Source organism: Pan paniscus, chromosome 7, assembly GCF_029289425.2.
Source record: "Pan paniscus chromosome 7, NHGRI_mPanPan1-v2.0_pri, whole genome shotgun sequence".
NCBI classification, from domain to species: domain Eukaryota; kingdom Metazoa; phylum Chordata; class Mammalia; order Primates; family Hominidae; genus Pan; species Pan paniscus.
This window is the reverse complement of record NC_073256.2, coordinates 89315165-89335210: the sequence shown is the minus strand read 5'-3', so window position 1 is coordinate 89335210 and position 20046 is coordinate 89315165. Positions and strand designations below refer to the sequence as shown.

Genomic DNA, 20046 nt, shown 5'->3' with positions numbered 1-20046 from the left:
AATTTATACAAGATTAATAGTATAAAAACTCAAGGTTTATAATTTAAAATACCAAAATATCCTGTTCTCCTTCCCTGCCACTGGCCATTTCTGCTTCCCCTTTGCCAGAGGCAACCACTTTACCACCTATTGTAACTATTTATTTTATTATTTACCACTATGGGTAGTTTGTGCTATCTCTTGGTTTCTCATGTTTAAATATTATGAGAAGTAATATAAAAGTAAAAAAATTAAATGTACTTTCTGCTATGGAAAATGAGGGTTTAACTCTGGTACATACTCCACACATACACTTTTCTACATCTTTCTGTCCCCAAAGTCTTTACCAGTCAAGCACATCATGCAGTTTTTTTCATTCCTTTCCCAACCTACACCCTACCCAACCCTTAGAGCTCTTTATCCTCCTCTTGTATTTCAGATTGATCGATATGCCTGCTGCAGAGCTGCTGTTAAGGTTCTTCTCTTCACCATTATCCTGAAAATTTCTCTGGCCTCTGTCCTTTGTTGAGTTGACTATTTTCTGGACAGTTTCCCTTGTTCTTGGTTTACTTTCTTGTTTTGATAGAGTACATACTTTAGGGCCTTCCCTGTGAAGGATACATGGGAAGTAAACTTTTTTTTTGAGATCTTGTGGTCTGAAATTTTTTTATATTTGCCTCACACTTGATAGTTTATTTCTAAGCTGTAATTCTAAATTGGAAGTAAATTTTCACGGAGTTGGGAAGGCATCGCACCCTTGTCTTGTACCTCCCAGCATTGCTGTTAAAATTTCAACACCTGATTCTTCAACCTGTATATGAAACTTTTACCCTTCTCCTCCCTCTCGATGCTTTTCTGTTTTCTCAGGGGTTCTGAGATACGTGTATTTTATATGTGTATTTGATAAATTGTGTTGGACATTTGAGTTTTAATCTAGAAATTCATATACTTTAAACTGAGAAATTTGTTATATTATTTCTTTAATAATTTCTTTACTTTTATTTTTGCTGTTATTTATTTCTGAGATGCCAATCTTATGGATGGTCTTGTGGTTTTTCTTTTCTCCCCCTATTTCTGTTTTTGTTGTTGTTCTGTTTTCTAGGAAGATTTCCTCAAGTTTGTTTTCTAGTCCCTCTCTGACATTTTCACATCAGCTATTTTATTTTTGATTTCCCAGAGTTCTTCCTCATTCTCAGAATATTCCTTTTAAGCCTTCCTATTCTTGTTTAATGGGTGTAGTCTTTCTCTTATGTGCCTGAGGATTTTTTTTTTTTCTTGCATTTTTTTTCTTCTGTTCTCCTCATTATCTTTCTGTTCCTTGTGGTTTGGAACCCTGGATGTGTCTTCTGAGGGGCAAATGAGAAAAGAGGCTTGGAATCTTATTTTTCAGTATGAAACCTTGGAACTCCCATCTCCTTATTTGCAGGGTGACACATGGATTTCACCCTCAGCTATGCCTGGTATCCAGAGCCTCTCTGTTTTAGCCTCTCCCAACAGGAAACCCCTATTAGGAAGGGGTAGGCACCTGACTGCATGGGGTCAAAGAGGTGATAGGGAGATTTCATAATACCTTGAAAAGACTTCCAGACAAATCTTTCTGTTTCAGCCCCTTCCAGGATTCATCTTTAAATGTACCAGGTGTACTCCTAATTCTGGAGGCTTTCTAGGGTTCTGGGTGACACATCACCTTACTGTGAGCTCTTTGTTGGCTTCTTCCTCTGCAGGTTAGGTTTCAGTTACTCACATCTGCTAAGCTAGCTACAACTTCTTCATCTGCTTTCCACTTTCCAGACTTTGACTTACCTCCTGCTGTTGCCTCCTATATTTGTTTGCTATAAAGAACTGCTAGAGATTGGGTAATTTATAAAGGAAGAGGTTTAATTGACTCACAGTTCTGCAGGGCTGGCTGGGGAGGCCTCAGGAAACTTAAAATTGTGCCAAAAGGCACCTCTTTATAGGGCAGCAGGAAAGAGAAATGAATACCGAGTAAAAGGGGAAACCCCTTATAAAGCCATCAGATCTTGTCAGACTCATTCACCATCAAGAGAGCAACATGAGGGAACCACCCACTTGATTCAGTTATCTCTACCTGGTTCCACCCTTGACACATGGGGATTATTACAATTAAAGGTGAGATTTGGGTGGGGACACAGAGCCAAACCATATCATCTCCTTTTATATTTCTCGTTTGTGTCTGAGGGGTACAGTAGAAGAAATACAGAAAGTAAGGATTGGGAGATGAACTGTACTTTGTGCTTGCTGGGTTTCTCCTTTTCAAGAGAGAAGTTCTCGTAGTAATTACTTTGACCTCATCTCTCCTGACCTCTTCCCCTTACTCTTCAAACAATGCTCTTTAAAAGAAAGAAATTTTGAAGTTAGGCATAGCTCTCAGATGAAAATCATATGTTACCTACTGGATAAATTGTATAATATATACATGTTTTGAGACGGAGTTTCACTCTTGTTGCCCAGGCTGGTGTGCAATGGCACGATCTCGGCTCACTGCAACCTCCGCCTCCCGGGTTCAAGCGATTCTCCTGCCTCAGCCTCCTGAGTAGCTGGGATTACCGGCATGGGCCACCATGCCTGGCTAATTTTGTAGTTTTAGTAGAGACGGGGTTTCTCCATGTTGGTCAGGCTGGTCTTGAACTCCCGACCTCAGGTGAGCCGCTCGCCTCGGCCTCCCAAAGTGTTGGGATTACAGGCTTGAGCCACCACATCCAGCCAATTGTATAGTATTAAGGTAACATAAGCAAGGTAAGGATAGAAGAAATTAGTTTAGTCGAATAAAACAGATTTTATTAATTCCACTTATTAAAAATGAAAAACTTGTTTAGAAAGACTAGAATCCTGTGGCTAATTGTAGAACTGCTCCAGGATTCTGGAAACGTAATTATTTCTCTAAAAACCTAAACAGTTGTCAGCACTTTGATAAGTACAGGCTATGTTTTGGAGGTATGAATAAAATTAAAAGTATGGTAGGAATGTAAAAGAAAAATTGAACATACTTTGTTTCTTTCTGTTCACCAGGTTTTCATGTGAATAATTATTTTAGCTGCTTTTCAAAATCTTTTAAATTTCTTTCATCCCTTGAAACTGGTCTACTTCTGTTTTCTCTCATTTGTTTTTGCAGTAGTCCTTTCCATCCTGGCCGTACCTTTAGAGCATTCTTCTTAATAGTTCCAAACTCTGTTCTTCATCTCACTGTTTTTCTTTTCATTCTTAGATGGCACAGTTTTACTTAATCTGTAACTTTTTTGTTCATTCCTTTCTTTAGCTTCTTTTTTCTCTCCTGATAGTGGCAGTACAAAGGTAGCATGATTACTCTCCTCTAGTTAGAAGATGTAGTTTGATGTCCTGGCACCTGTGCATATTATCTGTGTGACCTTAGAGTAATTACAGGAACTCTAACCCTGTTTGCTTGTCTGTAAAATTGAATGTTAATATCACTTATCTTACCAAATTTTTGTGAGGATGAAAATGAGATAATCCATATTTATGCAAAACACTTAGCACATTAGCAACCCCACTTTTAAATCTTAAGTGTTAGCTATTAGCTATTACTACTATCAGTCTATTTTATTACATAGTAATTTCTCTCTTGTGAAGGATGCCTGTGTTAGCATTTTGCAGTCAAAGGTTATAGCAGCAATCTCTCAGAATGGTAAATGTTGATGAAGACAGGAATTTGTGTTTTAAAGAGATAAAAGAGCTAATTAGAGAGAGAAAGAGATGCTCCCTAGTTCATATGAAGCTGCTGGTTGTTTCTAACATACTGTCAACTTACTCTTCAGGATTCTTTATTTTCGGTTTTGCTTCTGCTGTCTGCCACTATATCTTTCCTTGTCACCCTAAGATGTATGATTAAAAAGGAATGAATTCAATAAGAACAACTTTTTTTAAAAAATGAACATGGGTAAACTATTTGCAGCAATTGTATTTTGTGTTTATATCTAGGCTTAATTATCCATTTGACCTTTGACCGTTAACATAAATATAAAATGCTGATCATCATAAGAGATAAGTTACCAGCTGTACAGAAAGATAATATAACTAAAGTCACTTATTAATTTGATTTGAATACTTACTACTTCAAAGCATCTACGTTTCAGAATGTATTTTATACCAAACACTAATCATTTGGCAAAATGATTATTTTGCCAAAATGATTATTTTGCCAAAATATTACATGTTTTGCTTAAAGTTAGGACTTAGTTTGCTTAAAGTTAGGACTTAGTTTTCAATTTTTTTGTATATGTCATTTTTTAATTTTTTAATTTTTTATTTTTATATTTGTATTTTTTGTATATGTCATTATAGCAGTATTTGGTGACCCTTACCATAGGACTTTTCTAGATGGACATAGTAACATTTTTGTCTACAGAAATGTTTGATTGTTAGGTTGTTAATTTGACCTCGGGAATCATACAAAAGCTCTTTTGGTCACTTAAGCATTTGTGGTGATGATTATTATTTACTATTTTAATAATATTTACTTTTTGGCCAGGCTTAGTGGCTCATGCTTATAATCCCGGCACTCTGGGAGGCCAAAGTGGGTGGATCATTTGAGGTCAGTAGTTTGAGACCAGCCTGGCTAACATGGCGAAACCCCATCTCTACTAAAAATACAAAAATTAGCCGGGCGTGGTGGCAGGCACTTCTAATCCCAGCTACTCAGGAGGCTGAGGCAGGAGAATCCTTGAATCTAGGAGGCGGAGGTTGCAATGAGCCAAGACCAAGCCATTACATTCCAGCCTGGGCGACAGAATGAGACTCTGTCTCAAAAAAAAGAAAAAAAAAAAAAAAGATTTATTTTTTTCACCACCTAGCTAGAGCTTACATTCTAATAATACATATATTGAATATTGGCTTTATGCCTTGATTTATAAATTTACATTATCAGACAAAAGTAGAAGGACATACGTAGATTTAGGTGCAGAAAAGGAATAAATGATACCCTTCATGTTAGTTTCTTTTGTAGCCATCATCCCAGGGTCAAAGATAGAGATAATATGCAGAATAACCATGTGAGAGGACTTTGCCTTTGCTTAATTGGTCACCTTTTTTTTTTTCTTTTTGAATAAGCTTGTTTCTCTGGATTTGAACAATTGATTTAATCTTTCAGACAGGGGAAAACAAAGGATGGAGTGGTCCAAAGCCTGGATTTCCTGAACCAACAAATAATAGTAAGTTCTCATTTTTATGTTGTCTGCACTTGGTGTTCATCAGTGGCTCAGTGACTAGCTGTCACTGGGATTGGTTGGGTCTATCTGGGTCTGAGAGGCTGTGTTAAGTATTTTGGAGGGTACAAAGGAGTCCTGGTGTTTGCTTTCCTGGAACTGACAGAATAGCTGGAAAACTAAGACACAGATACACTTAACACAGTTAAGCCATTGCAGACAGACTGCCATTTAATACATGTAGTGATCACATGCTTTTTTAAAGTTGCCATTTTTATTGAAACAACATTATAAAAAATATAAAAATATAAAAAATAATTTAAATAATATAAAAATAATTTTTATAATAAAAATAAGTAATTATAAGCTGATTATACTGTCAAATCAACTTTCAAAGTTCCAATTATTTTTTATGCACACAAATTTTTATATAATTATGATATACATAAAATTTTATTGTTTTCACTTAACATTGCCTAAGCATTTTTTGCGTTTTGCTGAGTCATTAGAATTTTAATATTTTATTAAAGTCACTAAGTGAAATGTCAGAAGTGTAAGAATAAAATTGCTGTTTTGTTCCACTTACAGTATTGTCAAACACTTAAAAAACAATTTCAGTTTACTAATTTTTTTCAAATGTATATGATCAAGATATTTTACATTGGACGTTTAGACATTTTTCCTTAATACTCTCCCTCACTTCCTGAAAAGTATCTATTTCACTGAAGTTAACATTTTACTGTAAATCAGTGAATCAAAATATTTGGCTAGTAAAAACACCCAGTCTATCCCATTTCCAACCCTATCTATCTTCTTTACAACCTCTGGACACTGAAAAAGGTTAAATCTGTAAATTATCGTAATCCATGGTTTTAGTCTTTGATATTAGTGGCTCGTCTCTTGATGTATAATGAAATTAGTAACAAATTCTTATCAAAGTATGCTCATAAGAATTGAATTCTTGGATTATCAAAACTAGCCTCTTGAAAAGAATATTTCAGTGAGGTAATGGCATTTTGGGGTTGCTTTCTGGGAATAATTTAAATTAATGTGCTTCTGAGCCCTTGGCCTATATAAATAGGGGTGATGAATATGATGGCCTTAGCACATAGCCCAAGGAAAAAATGGAATCAGTTCAGGATTCCTAGAGTTTGTGTTCAGTTCCTTTGATGTTTGAATATATTGGTTTATAATGATTTGGTGAGGGAATGTAATAAACATGAAATTGATTGCAGTTTTATGTAAAGTACTTAGCACAGTACCTGTTTCCTAGTAAGCACGTAATGAATGTTGATTTCCTTCCATGCCTCCTCCCTCTTGTCTTTTATAAAAATGATACTATTCTATGTAGGCGTGCCAGAAATTCCATTCTTATACTTTTGTCTGTCAGATGGTTTGTGCATACATATGGTGACCAAGAATATATAGCTTATTATTGAATAGTTACATTTAGGCACTAAACATTTTTTTCAAAGAATATAAACTTTATGTATTTTAATATAAAGATCAAATAGTTATTAACTTGACAATTTTAACGTGAAATCACTTTATAGATAACCTGCAGGCTCCATCATTAAACAATGATGTTTTGGCCCCTAGCTTTATGTGTTTGTTTTTTTTTTTAACTTGCTAAGGGATACATCTCACGGGATGACAAGTGGGGGATACTTCTGTCCTGTGCAGACATGGGAAGGAATATCACAAAGAGGCCAGTGAGTTTAAGTGATCAGAAATGTGTAAGATTGCATAACGGGTTTGCTTGAGACATAAAGTTAGAAGTGAGAAAACTATTTGAAGCCAGCTTAAAACTTAACCAGATGGTTAATGCTTTAGGAATTCCTGGTCTACAATGGTTCAGATTAAGGCTTTGAAATAAGAATGTTCTTATCCCTTCCCAGCTGTAAGGAGGTGAGAAAGCTGCTCTAAGAGTTCTTTGAATGAACACTGGATTGTCCCTTCCTTGGATTACGATAGAGGATAAGGGCAGCCCAGCTCTGAAAAGTAGCTGTTTCATTCCCCAAGGGTTAGTTCTCACAAGTGAAACCTGAGTCCCCTTGAGCCAGCTCATTGGCACTTAAATACAACATTAGGAAGAAGTTGGACTGTGCTTAGGAATTGATCATTCAGATGATGGACCAATTAGCTGAAAATTAATTTAAATTCATATATTATGGTAATATTTAGGTTAACTTCTTAATCAGTTTCTTAAGTTTGAAATTGTATTCTAAATGGTTTCTGTCCTGTGAAGAATACCGGCGTTAGCATTTTGCAGGCAAAGGTTAGAGCAGGGATCTTGTGGGATGGCACATGTGGGGGAAGACAGGAATTTGAGATTGCCAGTGCTGGCTGCCTCACTGACATACTGTCTGACCTTGAACAACTCAATTTACATCTTATTATTCAATTTTCTCTGTTAAGAGTTATGCATACTAATTTATAATGTTGAGAATCTTTAATTATGTAACATTTATAAAATGATTACCCATCCTTGAATAACATCTGAAAAGGTAACATACTACTTTGTGAAAAACACTGTCATCATGAAATGGCTAACTCACTATGGTTTTTTGTTTGTTATGTTTTGTTAAACTCTACATTGCTTCAAAATTGTAGTTTTAAAGATCAAATTTTTAGCCACCCATTATTTGGATAAATAATACGAAATTAGCTTGGAACCATAATGTACAAAAATGAAAAGGGAATGCAGAATTGGAAAGGGGAAAGAGGGGAATTTTAATCCAGCATGGCACCTAACTATAAGTAGACAAAAAACATTAATGTACATGTGCATTTAATTTTTTAAGTGGAAGATATTTTTTAAAAGATTACAGTCATAGGAAACTGCTAACAATTACAACTAGAAAATAGTTTAAATGGTTTTGCAAGTGATTGTGATTACATAGCCTGGTTCCTCAATTTATTTTCCTTGCTTGATTGCCTGCAGATTTAAAATATGGACCTAATTTTTGGGTGCTGCTCAGGCTTTCTTCATTGTACTGAAATGCAGCAGAAGGTAGACTATTCTAAGTGTGTTTTTATCCTTTGAATCACTGTAATAGTTATGTTGAAGAATAAAAACACATAACTCTGTAATGGAGGTTTATGTTAAGTTTAGCATAGGGCAATTTTATGCTTGGTGTACACATAAAAAACTAGATTTTTACAGATGAATGAATAACTTTTTTTAAAAAAGATCATCAATTTTAAAGATCTACTGACAGCTCACGGCTCTTGGAAAACTTTGTAAAATATTTAGATACAGTTCAGCTGATAACATCTCTTTTTGTATTCACATTCCATGTTTCTTATTAATACAGGCTTTTACTTAAAAGCAGGTTCATAGTTTCTTAAAGGTGAACTGTAGCTTAATTCGAGATTGGACTAAGCTCAAAGGTATTCACTGGTATGTGCCGAATCCACCCACTAAAAGATTATTCGGAGGCATTTTTCACATAAATATTTTTCCGTTAACCTTTTTAAAAGTTTTATTTAGCCCCTGTGAAATATGCTGGCACTTGTAGGTTCATTAGAGATGACCAAAGACAAATACTTGTGGAATGAGATAGCATTCTTATTGACCTCTTTAGGATCTTAATTGACTTACCAATATTTTTGTCACTTTTGTTTCATATGCATGTATTATTAAACACTGAACATCCTGAAACCAGGAGGCTACACTGTCCCAGTGATATGACATTGGGTAGATTGCCTGCTGGTTTCCCAAATGCTGTGTACTATATTTAGAACCTCTAGTGTTTTTTTGTGTTTTTTTTGGTGGGGGAGGGTAGGGGGTGGGAGATAGAAGGGAGGTATATAAGTGTTGGACTTTTAAGGTAACAGATTAATATATACTTTCTTTAATAGTGTTTTGAGAGGGCTCCCTGAACAAATTCCCTTTGGGGTTCCCATAGTAAAAACCACTTTGTAGTGAGACAGTTAAAACAGTTGGAGCCAATTGGATGTAAATATAAAGCTGAGTGATCCAACTTAATTATTTCTTTAGACATAAATACTGTGTTAGAAATGTAAGAATGTAGCCAGCTTTTAGTGATCTTATTTAGAAGGATTGGTGGATTACTTGTACTGGGCAGCCCAGTCCCTGAATACCTGGTTGTTTTCAAACAAAGGTCCCGTAAATAGAGGGCTATCTGAAGCAATTGGGAGCAATGGGAACATACATATTCTCATTGCTGTCCATTTGAGCCTGCAGGTAGAATTGCTGCTTCTCCTCTGAACGCAGGAGGAAAGATCCAAATATTTCAGAATGATATCATCCTTCTTTTACATTGATGACTGTATATTAGACCTACCTGAGTGGTGAGAAGCTATAGTCTTTAAAAAATTACATTGACAAGAATTCTCCTTTCTTGCCTACTGAATCTAGGAAGGAAGATTAGAGGTAATGTTAAGCTTGCCTCTGTTTTAGTCTTACCAGTTGAGTCTGTCTTTAAAGATCCATTGATTTAAAGGAAAAATAATCTGAAATTAGAGAGTAAGTTTTTAATCAGATTAGCACAGATAACATGTTTTTCTGCAATATTCTCAGGAAAGATTTAATGAATTTAAATTGTGATTTTAAAAACTCGCTTGGCTCATTTTTACATGTAAAAAGATACCAGATACATTTTTTTAAAAAATGGAAATAATATGAGCATTTTTAGGATGCATTTATTCATTGCAATATGATAGTGTTTTTAAGCATAAGAGCAACGGATGAAACCATAAAGTAAAAAAGATGGATTTATATACGTAAATGCTAAAAACAAGTTCAAGGAGCCGCATAAGAAAATAAAAAGGCAAATGACAGTATAAATTGCAGCATAGCAACAAATTGAATATATGCAAAGGACACATAAAAGTCAATTTTTTAAAAAAAGGCAAACACCCCAATGGCCAAAGGTCTTAAGAAGACAATTAAAAAGAGCAGATAAGAAATCATGAAAAAATGTTTAGCAATCAGAAAAATGGGGATTAAAAATAAATGTTATGAAATTTCTGATCCATGCAAATTGTCAGGGATTTAAAAATGATACTTCCAACTGTTGGGGAAACAGACTGTCACATGCTGCTGATGGGACTCTGACTTATTGTCATTCTGAAGGGAATTAGCCATAAGTATACAGAGCTTAGGCCCATTTCTTTGTAGAGCTTGGCTAAAACATACGGAAAAATAGATTAGTTTTCCATAATGAACATATACTGGTTTTATAATCAGAAAAAAATGAAGAATATTTAAAACACTTACATTTACAAACTTTGGCCTGAAATACACAATCTGACTGCATTTAAGCATAAATATTATATATGTGTGTGTGTGTATATATATATATATAATTTTTTTTTTTTTTTTTTTTTGAGATGGAGTCTTGCTCTGTCGCCCAGGCTGGAGTGCAGTGGCGCAATCTCGGCTCACTGCAAGCTTCGCCTCCTGGGTTCATGCCCTCTCCTGCCTCAGCCTTCCCAGTAGCTGGGACTATAGGCGCCTGCCACCACGCCCGGCTAATTTTTTGTATTTTTAGTAGAGACGGGGTTTCATTGTGTTAGCCAGGATGGTCTCGATCTCCTGACCTTGTGATCTGCCCACCTTGGCCTCCCAAAGTGCTGGGATTACAGGCGTGAGCCAGTGTACCCGGCCATAAATATTATATTTAAACAGCTAGGGAAGCAGAATTATTTGTATACTGAAGTCTTGAGGAAACTTTTCTGAAGGTAAAGAATAAGAAACAGTTTTCTAGAGTCTGAATGAAATTCCAATTTCTGAAATGTATGCTGAAATTTAGAATATGTACTGTGTATTCTAAGAGGTCTATGGGGATCAAAAGGTGTTTAAAATTAGTATTTTCAAAATTAGGAGCAGACTGTAATGATAACACAGATAAATATCTTGCAGAAATTCAAAGTTGAAGTATTAAGAACTACTTAATTGCTTTTCTGTGTTAGCAAAGAAACTTTACAATAAGCATAAGGAGAAAATAAAGGTAATGCTCCTAATTACTCATTCAGTTTGTCTAGAAAGATGGAGTTTTATAAAATCTTAAAAGTGTATTACAATTTGTGAAGAAACATTAACTGCTATTATTTTTAAAGAAAAATAAGCAATATTTGATGCATAATGTATTTAACACTTATATAAGTTATGAAGCAAGATAATGAACATCCATGAACCCACCGCCCAATTTAAGAACTAGACATTACCAATATATTTACCTTCACCTTTGTTCTTCTCTTTCATATCCACCATTGGCTATGCCTCCCCCAGCAGAAGTAGCCACTATCTCTGAATTTTATATGTAGTCGCCCCACCCTTTATTCCTCATAATTTCATCAAATAAATGAGTCCTTATCAGTATTTATTTAATTTTGCTTTTTTTTTAAACTTTAGAAAAATAGCGTCGTATGGTATATTGCCCTCTGGAATTCTGCCCTCTCCCGCCCCCCACTTAAGATTGCAATTTAAGATTATTTTGTTTTGTTACATAAAGTATTTCATCCACTATGTGAATATCCCATAATGATTTATCCATTCATCTGTTGGTCCACAGTTGGGATATTTTCAGGATTTTGTGATTATAAACAATATTATTATGAACATTTTTGAACATTTCTACGGGTGCACATGTATAAGAGTTTCTGGGAGTGAAATATAATATGTGTAAGTTCAAATTTACAAGAAATACCAGTTGTTTCATAGTGGGAGGGCCCTTCAAAGCATCTAATTTTCCATGCTGTAACAAGTAGAAATCTTTTATCATTTTTTACCTTCAATTTCATTTTTGATAATGAATTTAGTTGAAGTTTAGTTCAAATTCCACTATTTCATTAATTTTATTTTTCATTTTCTATTTTTACTGGGGTTTTTGAATGGGGAAAAATTAAAAATGCAAAACAGCTCTCCGTATTTTTTGTCCTCATTAGTGCAGTGGCCACCCTGACCTTCAAGCAAGTAACTTGTGGTTGTTTGTGTGTGTATTGTCCCAGAATTTATATATATGATTTATATACATATGTATAAATGTATATACATTTTATACACACATATATACACACACAAATTCAAATATATATTATTCAATCCCCTAGCCTTTTGAACATGCTGTTCTACCCATTTTTTTTTAGCTTAACAGTATGTCCTGAAGATCCTTTCCTATTGATATGTATAGGGATTTATTATTATTTAATCAATTTTTCACAGATGGATATTGAGATTGTTTATAGTATTTTCCTATTATCTGCCATGTAAAAACCTCATACATAAGTAATTTTACGTATGTGGTAGCATATTTGTTGGAGAAATTCCTACAAATGGAATTACTCCATTACAGAGTATGTATCCTTTTAATTTTGATGGATGTTGCCAGAGTACTGTCAATAGACTGAATCAGTTTACGTCTCTACCATCAGTGTAGGAGATTTCCTGTTTCCCTACAGCTTCAGGAACACAGTGTGCTATCAAAGTTCTGAATCTTTGCCAATTTGATAGTTGAAATATGGTATTCAGTATAGTTTTATTTTGCATTTCTCTTATTAAGAATGAGACTATGTATTTGGTAGATCTATGAGCCATTTCTATACTTTTTCTGTGAATGACATAACCATATCTGATGTCCATTTGGAAATTAGATTGGTTAGTCTTTTTCTCTCTCTTTTTTTTTTTTTTTTTTTTTTACTTGGTAGGACTGTGTGCCTTTATGACATGAAAATTCTTTTCTGTTTTCTTTTAAAGTTTGGTTTTTCTTTTTAATATATTTGAATGACATTTTAAAATAGTCTTTTCTTTTATAGCATGTGTAAGTTGGGTATAATAAATAATACCTTTCCGACTCTGAAATTAAAAACATTTCTTTATTTTTATTTTATTTTATTTATTTATTTTATTATACTTTAAGTTCTAGGGTACATGTGCACAATGTGCAGGTTTGTTACATATGTATACATGTGCCATGTTGGTGTGCTGTACCCGCTAACTCGTCATTTACATTAGGTATATCTCCTAATGCTATCCCTCCCTCAGTCCCCTACCCCATGACAGGCCCCAGTGTGTAATGTTCCTCACCCTGTGTCCAAGTATTCTCATTGTTCAGTTCCCACCTGTGAGTGAGAACATGCAGTGTTTGGTTTTCTGTCCTTGCGATAGTTTGCTCAGAATGATGGTTTCCAGCTTTATCCATGTCCCTACAAAGGACATGAAGTCATCCTTTTTTTTATGACTGCTTAGTATTCCATGGTGTATATGTGCCACATTTTCTTAATCCAGTCTATCATTGATGGACTTTTCGGTTGGTTCCAAGTCTTTGCTATTGTGAATAGTGCCGCAATAAGCATACATGTGCATGTGTCTTTATAGCAGCATGATTTATAATCCTTTGGGTATATACCCAGTAATGGGATGGCTGGGTCAAATGGTATTTCTAGTTCTAGACTCTTGACGAGTGGCCACACTGTCTTCCACAATGGTTGAACTAGTTTACAGTCCCACCTACAGTGTAAAAGTGTTCCTATTTCTCCACATCCTCTCCAGCACCTGTTGTTTCCTGACTTTTTAATGATCGCCATTCTAACTGGTGTGAGATGGTATCTCATTCTGGTTTTGATTTGCATTTCTCTGATGGCTAGTGATGATGAGCATTTTTTCATGTGTCTTTTGGCTGCATAAATGTCTTCTTTTGAGAAGTGTCTGTTCATATTCTTTGCCCACTTTTTGATGGGGTTGCTTGATTTTTTCTTGTAAATTTGTTTAAGTTCTTTGTAGATTCTGGATATCAGCCCTTTGTCAGATGGGTAGATTGCAAAAATTTTCTCCCATTATGTAGGTTGCCTGTTCACTCTGATGGTAGTTTCTTTTGCTGTGCAGAAGCTCTTTAGTTTAATTAGATCCCATTTGTCAATTTTGGCTTTTGTTGCCATTGTTTTTGGTGTTTTAGTCATGAACTCCTTGCCCATGCCTATGTCCTGAATGGTATTGCCTAGGTTTTCTTTTAGGGTTTTTGTGGTTTTAGGTCTAACATTTCAGTGTTTAATCCATCTTGAATTAATTTTTGTGTAAGGTGTAAGGAAGGGATCCAGTTTCAGCTTTCTACATATGGCTAGCCAGTTTTCCCAGCACCATTTGTTGAATAGGGAATCCTCTCCCCATTTCTGTTTTTGTCAGGTTTGTCAAAGATCAGATGGTTGTAAATGTGTGGTATTATTTCTGAGGGCTCTGTTCTGTTCCATTGGTCTATATCTCTGTTTTGGTACCAGTACCCTGCTGTTTTGGTTACTGTAGCTTGGTAGTATAGTTTGAAGTCAGGTAGCATGATGCCTCCAGCTTTGTTCTTTTGGCTTAGGATTGACTTGGCAATGCAGGCTCTTTTTTGGTTCCATATGAACTTTAACGTTGGTTTTTCCAATTCTGTGAAGATAGTCATTGGTAGCTTGATGGGAATGGCATTGAATCTATAAATTACCTTGGGCAGTATGGCCATTTTCACGATATTGATTCTTCCTATCCATGAGCATGGAATGTTCTTCCATTTGTTTGTGTCCTCTTTTATGTTGTTGAGCAGTGGTTTGTAGTTCTCCTTGAAGAGGTCCTTCACATCCCTTGTAAGTTGGATTCCTAGGTATTGTATTCTCTTTGAAGCAATTGTGAATGGGAGTTCACTCATGATTTGGCTCTCTGTTTGTCTGTTACTGGTGTATAGGAATGCTTGTGATTTTTGCACATTGATTTTGTATCCTGAGACATTGCTGAAGTTGCTTATCAGCTTAAGGGGATTTTGGGCTGAGACAATGAGGTTTTCTAAATATACAATCATGTCATCTGCAAACAGGGACAATTTGACTTCCTCTTTTCCTAATTAAATACCCTTTCTCTCTTTCTCTCTCCTGCCTGAGTGCCATGGCCAGGACTTCCAACACTATGTTGAATAGGAGTGGTGAGAGAGGGCATCCCTGTCTTGAGCCAGTTTTCAAAGGGAATGCTTCCAGTTTTTGCCCATTCAGTATGATATTGGCTGTGGGTTTGTCATAGATAGCTCTTATTATTTTGAGATACATTCCATCAATACCTAGTTTATTCAGAGTTTTTAGCATGAAGGGCTGTTGAATTTTGTCAAAGGCCTTTTCTGCGTCTATTGAGTGAATCGTGGTTTTCGTCTTTGGTTCTCTTTATGTGCTGGATTACATTGATTGATTTGCATTTGTTGAACCAGCCTTGCATCCCAGGGATGAAGCCAACTTGATCGTGGTGGATAAGCTTTTTGATGTGTTGCTGGATTCGGTTTGCCAGTATTTTATTGAGGATTTTTGCATCAATGTTCATTAGGGATACTGGTCTAAAATTCTCTTTTTTTGTTGTGTCTCTGCCAGGCTTTGGTATCAGGATGATGTTGGCCTCAAAAAATGAGTTAGGGAGGATTCCCTCTTTTTCTATTGGTTGGAATAGTTTCAGAAGGAATGGTATCAGCTCCTCTTTGTACCTCTGGTAGAATTCAGCTGTGACTCCATCTGGTCCTGGAATTTTTTTGGTTGGTAGCTTTTAATTATTGCCTCAATTTCAGAGCCTGTTATTGGTCTATTCAGGGATTCAAGTTCTTCCTGGTTTAGTCTTGGGAGGGTGTATGTGTCCAGAAATCTGTCCATTTCTTCTAGATTTTCTAGTTTATTTGTGTAGGGGTGTTTATAGTATTCTCTGATGGTAGTTTGTATTTCTGTGGGATGGGTGGTGATATCCCCTTTATCATTTTTTATTGCGTCTATTTGATTCTTCTGTCTTTTCATCTTTATTAGTCTTGCTAGCGGTCTATCAATTTTGTTGATCTTTTCAAAAAACCGCTTCCTGGATTCATTGATTTTTTTGAAGGGTTTTTTGTGTCTCTATCTCCCTTAGTTCTGCTCTGATCTTAGTTATTTCTTGCCTTCTGCTAGCTTTTGAATGTGTTTGCTCTTGCTTCTCTAGTTCTTTTAATTGTGATGTTAGGGTGTCTATTTTAGATCTTTCCTGCTTTCTCTTGTGGGCATTTAGTGCTATAAATTTCCCTCTACACACTGCTTTAAATATGTCCCAGAGATTCTGGTATGTTGTGTCTTTGTTCTCATTGGTTTCAAAGAACATCTTTATTTCTGCCTTCATTTCGTTATGTACCCAGTAGTCATTCAGCAGCAGGTTGTTCAGTTTCCATGTAGTTGAGTGGTTTTGAGTGAGTTTCTTAATCCTGAGTTCTAGTTTGATTGCACTGTGGTCTGAGAGACAGTTTGTTATAATTTCTGTTCTTTTACATTTGCTGAGGAGTGCTTTACTTCCAACACTGTGATCAATTTTGGAATAAGTGCGATGTGGTGCTGAGAAGAATGTATATTCTGTTGATTTGGGGTGGAGCATTCTGTAGATGTCTATTAGGTCCACTTGGTGCAGAGCTGAATTCAATTCCTGGATTTCCTTGTTAACATTCTGTCTCGTTGATCTGTCTAATATTGACAGTGGGGTGTTTGAAGTCTCCCATTATTATTGTGTGGGAGTCTAAGTCTCTTTGTAGGTCTCTAAGGGCTTGCTTTATGAATCTGGGTGCTCCTGTATTGGGTGCATATATATTTAGGATAGTTAGCTCTTCTTGTTGAATTGATCCCTTTACCATTATGTAATGGCCTCCTTTGTCTCTTTTGATCTTTGTTGGTTTAAAGTCTGTTTTATCAGAGACTAGGATTGCAACCCCTGCTTTTTTTTGTTTCCCATTTGCTTGGTAGATCTTCCTCCATCCCTTTATTTTGAGTCTATGTGTGTCTCTGCATGTGAAATGGGTCTTCTGAATACAGCACACTGATGGGTCTTGACTCTTTATCCAAACTGCCAGTCTGTCTTTTAATTGGAGCATTTAGCCCATTTACTAAAATCTCTCAGCATTTGCTTGTCTGTAAAGGATTTTATTTCTCCTTCACTTATGAAGCTTAGTTTGGCTGGATATGAAATTCTGGGTTGAAAATTCTTTTCTTTAAGAATGGTGAATATTGTTCCCCACTCTCTTCTGGCTTGTAGAGTTTCTGCCGAGAGATCTGCTGTTAGTCTGATGGGCTTCCCTTTGTGGGTAACCTGACCTTTCTCTCTGGCTGCCCTTAAAATTGTTTCCTTCATTTCAGCTTTGGTGAATCTGACAATTACGTGTCTTGGGGTTGCTCTTCTTGAGGAGTATCTTTGTGGCGTTCTCTGTATTTCCTGAATTTGAATGTTGGCCTGCCTTGCTAGGTTGGGGAAGTTCTCTGGGAGAGTATCCTGCAGAGTGTTTTCCAACTTGGTTCCGTTCTCCCCGTCACTTTCAGGTACACCAATCAGACGTAGATTTGGTCTATTCACATAGTCCGCTATTTCTTGGAGGCTTTCTAGATTGGGGAAGTTCTCCTGGAAAATATCCTGCAGAGTGTTTTCCAATTTGGTTCCATTCCCCCAGTCACTTTCAGGTACACCAATCAGACGTAGATTTGGTCTTTTCACACAGTCCCATATTTCTTCACTTACGAAGTTTAGTTTGGCTGGATATGAAATTCTTGGTTGAAAATTCTTTTCTTTATGAATGTTGAATATTGGCCCCCACTCTCTTCGGGCTTGTAGAGTTTCTGCCGAGATATCAGCTGTTAGTCTGATGGGCTTCCCTTTGTGGGTAACCTGACCTTTCTCTCTGGCTGCCCTTAACATTTTTTCCTTCATTTCAGCTTTGGTGTATCTGACAATTATATGTCTTGGAGTTGCTCTTGTCGAGGAGTATCTTTGTGGCATTCTGTGTATTTCCTGAATTTGAATGTTGGCCTGCCTTGCTAGGTTGGGGAAGTTCTCCTGGATAATATCCTGCAGAGTGTTTTCCAACTTGGTTCCATTCTCCCCTTCACTTTCAGGTACACCAGTCAGACGTAGATTTGGTCTTTTCACATAGTCCCATATTTCTTGGAGGCTTTGTTCATTTCTTTTTACTCTTTTTTTCTCTAAACTTCTCGCTTTGTTTCATTAGTTTAATCTTTAATCACTGATACCCTTACTTCCACTTGATCAAATCAGTACTGAAGCTTGTGCATGTGTCACGTAGTTCTTGTGCCATAGTTTTCAGCTCCATCAGGTCATTTAAAGTCTTCTCTACACTGTTTATTCAAGTTAGCCATTTGTCGAATCTTTTTTCAAGGTTTTTAGCTCCTTTGCAATGGGTTTGAACATCCTCCTTTAGCTTGGAGAAGTTTGTTGTTACCGATCATCTGAAGCCTTCTTCTCTCAACTTGTAAAAGTCGTTCTCCATCCAGCTTTTTTCCATTGCTGGCGAGGAGCTGTATTCCTTTGGAGGAGAAGAGGCATTCTGATTTTTAGAATTTTCAGCTTTCCTGCTCTGGTTTCTCCCCATCTTTGTGGTTTTATCTACCTTTGGTCTTTGATGATGGTGACGTACAGATGGGGTTTTGGTGTGGATGTCCTTTCTGTTTGTTAGTTTTCCTTCCAACAGTCAGGACCCTTAGCTGCAGGTCTGTTGGAGTTTGCTGGAGGTCCACTCCAGATCCTGTTTGCCTGGGTATCACCAGCGGAGGCTGCAGAACAGCAAATATTGCAGAACAACAAATATTGCTGCCTGATCGTTCCTGTGGAAGCTTTGTCTCAGAGGGGCACCCAGCTGTATGAGGTGTCAGTCAGCCCCTACTGGAAGGTGTCTCCCAGTTAGGCTTCTCGGGGGTCAGGGACTCACTTGAGGTGGCAGTCTGTCTGTTCTCAGATCTCAGACTCCATGCTGGGAGAACCACTACTCTCTTCAAAGCTGTCAGACAGGGACGTTTAAGTCTGCAGAAGTTTCTGCTGACTTTTTTTCAGCTATGCCCTGCCCCCGGAGGTGGAGTCTACAGAGGCAGGCAGGCCTCCTTGAGCTGTGGTGGGCTCCACCCAGTTCGAGCTTCCCAGCTGCTTTGTTTACCTACTCAAGCCTCAGCAATGGCGGACGGCCCTCCCCCAGCCTCACTGCCACTTTGCAGTTTGATCTCAGACTGCTGTGCTAGCAGTGAGCGAGGCTCTGTAGGCATGGGACCCTCTGAGCCAGGCGCGGGATATAATCTCTTGGTGTGCCGTTTGCTAAGACCGTTGGAAAAGTGCAGTATTAGGGTGGCAGTGTCCCGATTTTCCAGGTACCGTCTGTCACAGCTTCCCTTGTCTAGGAAAGGGAATTCCCCGATCCCTTGCGCTTCCCGGGTGAGATGATGCCCCACCCTGCTCTGTGTGCTGCACCCACTGTCCGACAAGCCCCAGTGAGATGAACCTGGTACCTCAGTTGGAATGCAGAAATCACCCGTCTTCTGCATCGCTCACACTGGGAGCTGCAGCATGGAGCTGTTCCTATTTGGCCATCTTGGAACCTCCAATCAAAACATTTCTTTTAAGTTATCTTCTGGAACTCTTATAGTTTCATTTTTTGAAATCTTGAAGTCTTGATCCATCTGTTATTTATACTGAAAGTATGGACCCAACTTTATTCCCCACTGCATTGAGAGTTCACTGTTACCATATACTAAGATTATGAATTTGGTATTATTCCAGACTTTCTATTCTCCTCTGTTCATCTAACTATTTATGTGCCAGTTTTAATCGTTGTCTTTTTTTTTTTTTTTGAGATAGGGTCTCACTCTGTTAGCAAAACTCTGTCAGTTGTGCAGTGGCATGATCATAGCTCATTGCAGACTTGAACTCCTGGGCTCAAGGGATCCTCTTGCCTCAGCCTTTCAAGTAGCTAATTTTACAGGCACGTGGCACCACACCCAGCTTTGCCCCCACTCCCCCTACTAGAGACAAGGTCTTGCAGAGTTGCCCAGGCTTGTCTCAAACTCCTGGCCTGAAGTCATCCTGCCTTGGCTTCCCAAAGTGTTAAGATTATAGGCATGAGCCACTGCACCC

The 20046-nt window shown here is 37.1% G+C and overlaps 1 protein-coding gene across 18 annotated transcripts in view; it reads left to right on the top strand.

Moving 5' to 3' along the window:
- The window catches only part of STAU2 (staufen double-stranded RNA binding protein 2), a 324824-nt gene that overhangs the window by 156795 nt on the left and 147983 nt on the right, over positions 1-20046 (top strand). For all 18 annotated transcript variants that reach the window (XR_008626426.1, XR_008626424.2, XR_010112957.1 and 15 more), the window contains one exon: positions 5105-5165. Coding sequence is in view for 12 of the 18 variants with exons in the window: in XM_024929783.4 (XP_024785551.1) it covers positions 5105-5165 (61 nt within the window). In the remaining 6 variants the exon portion in view is untranslated. The remainder of the gene's footprint in view (positions 1-5104; positions 5166-20046) is intronic.